Below are 1656 nucleotides of genomic sequence, written 5' to 3' on the forward strand. Positions count from 1 at the left end.
CAGGTTCACAGGGGCCAGGTACAGGGGGGCCAGGTACAGGGGGGCCAGGTTCACAGGGGCCAGGTTCACAGGGGCCAGGTTCACAGGGGCCAGGTTCACAGGGGCCGCCCCCACCCCCCCCTCCTCCTCCTCCTCCTGGCTGTCGGAGCTGGACCGGATGTCGTCTTCCTGTTCCTGCGCCTCCTCGTCAGGGAGCGTTTGAAGCGGCTCTGCCTGCTCCGTCTTTATACAGATGTTTCGAGAGCCCCTCCTGCCCAGAGAGGTTTTCCTCTGAACCGTCAAAGTCTTGTGAGACCCTCCCCCTGAGTTTGGAGCGCCATGATTTTCTAACTTCCCCTCAGAGTCTGTGCAGGGACTCTGTGCAGGAGTGTGGAGGTTTTGCTCAGCGTCTACCTCCTCCTCTGGCACCGGGGTCTCCCTGGATGCCTCTTGGTTTGTCGTGTGTTGGTCTTCACGCAGCTCCTCTGTGGTTCCTTCAGTCTGGTTAACGAGCAGGAAGTCGTCAGCACAACTGACCTTCATCTTCTTCGGTCCACTGCTCCTCTCCCTCTGTACCGACGCCTTCCTGCTCTTACCTGTGGCGCTTTCTGAACAGGAGGGTGGAGATGTGACTTCTGAAGGATCTTCCAGCACGTCTGTCAGGTCGACAGTCGCTTGAGTATCGATGGAAAACTCAGGGTTCAAGTGGGCCTCTTGATTTGGAGCTGTTGGGAGAAATGAGGAGAAAGGGAAATTAATGTTACTAACCATTTCTAACTTTCAGGAATCAAACTTCATGTGGTAACTCCAACTAGAGCTGTCCATATATCAGATTTTCACAACAGGATTATTGTTGCCAAAATGATTCATAATGACGACCTCAGAGTTCCTAAAGCTTAAGGCATTCAGGAGTTTTATTTTGATGCCCCAGCACTGAAATCAGATTTTACATTCACTTTTATGGAGCAGTGTGATGTTAATGTGAGAGGGATTTGGTAAGTAATAAAAACAGATATTTATTTTTAAGTTTTTACAATGCCACATAGGAAAATAAAAATAAACCTGTGTTATACTTTCAGACTTTGGAAAGGTTTATTTAATTATTTAAATACCAATAACCTTTTAAAGAATCCATGTGAACCGTGGAAAGTGTAGCTTTCAGTCAGATTGTTCTATATCTTTGGTTATTGTAGGTTTCACCCCATTTCTGACAAATTAATTACACTAATGTGTGTGGGGTGTTAATGAGACATGGTGAACACAAACACATTCATTATTTAAGAAGTAATGAATATTTACACAATGTCATCTAATCTGTGTGATTCGTTTTTTTTTTCAAATGACGTTATCAGCAGTACATGGCGACTGTTTTTAAGGGTTGTATGTTATGGACAAATGTATATTGGGGGGGGGGGGAGAACATGTCTTTTTGACCCAACAGAATAAAACTTGGATGAACAAAATACACAGTTCATAAGACAGAGTTATTGCATGCATGTTGTACCTGTGCAGCTGTGGGGGGGGGTCTGTTGAGTCAGTCTGGGGGGGGTTGGCCTCTCAGCGATGGGACTTAGATCGGGGTTTTTGCAGATGTGGACACGGAGGCCGTATCTGGAGCGGTCCACATCCTTGCTCCACCGCCGAGCCGCTACCTGAGGAGACAAGATGCACTGTGAG

General features: G+C 47.2%; 1 protein-coding gene across 1 annotated transcript in view; it reads right to left on the reverse strand.

The window, feature by feature from the left end:
- Positions 1 to 9: 9 nt before the first annotated feature.
- LOC104952178 (uncharacterized) overlaps positions 10 to 1656 on the reverse strand; it is a gene marked incomplete at its 3' end in the record, with an annotated part of 2935 nt that continues 1288 nt past the window's right edge. Inside the window, exons 2-3 of the mRNA XM_010778945.1 lie at positions 1484 to 1631; positions 10 to 704 (exon numbers count right to left, since the gene is read on the reverse strand). Coding sequence (XP_010777247.1) covers positions 10 to 704; positions 1484 to 1631 — 843 coding nt within the window. The remainder of the gene's footprint in view (positions 705 to 1483; positions 1632 to 1656) is intronic.

The sequence above is a fragment of the Notothenia coriiceps genome, unplaced genomic scaffold, assembly GCF_000735185.1.
Source record: "Notothenia coriiceps isolate Sejong01 unplaced genomic scaffold, NC01 NC01_scaffold00019682, whole genome shotgun sequence".
NCBI classification, from domain to species: domain Eukaryota; kingdom Metazoa; phylum Chordata; class Actinopteri; order Perciformes; family Nototheniidae; genus Notothenia; species Notothenia coriiceps.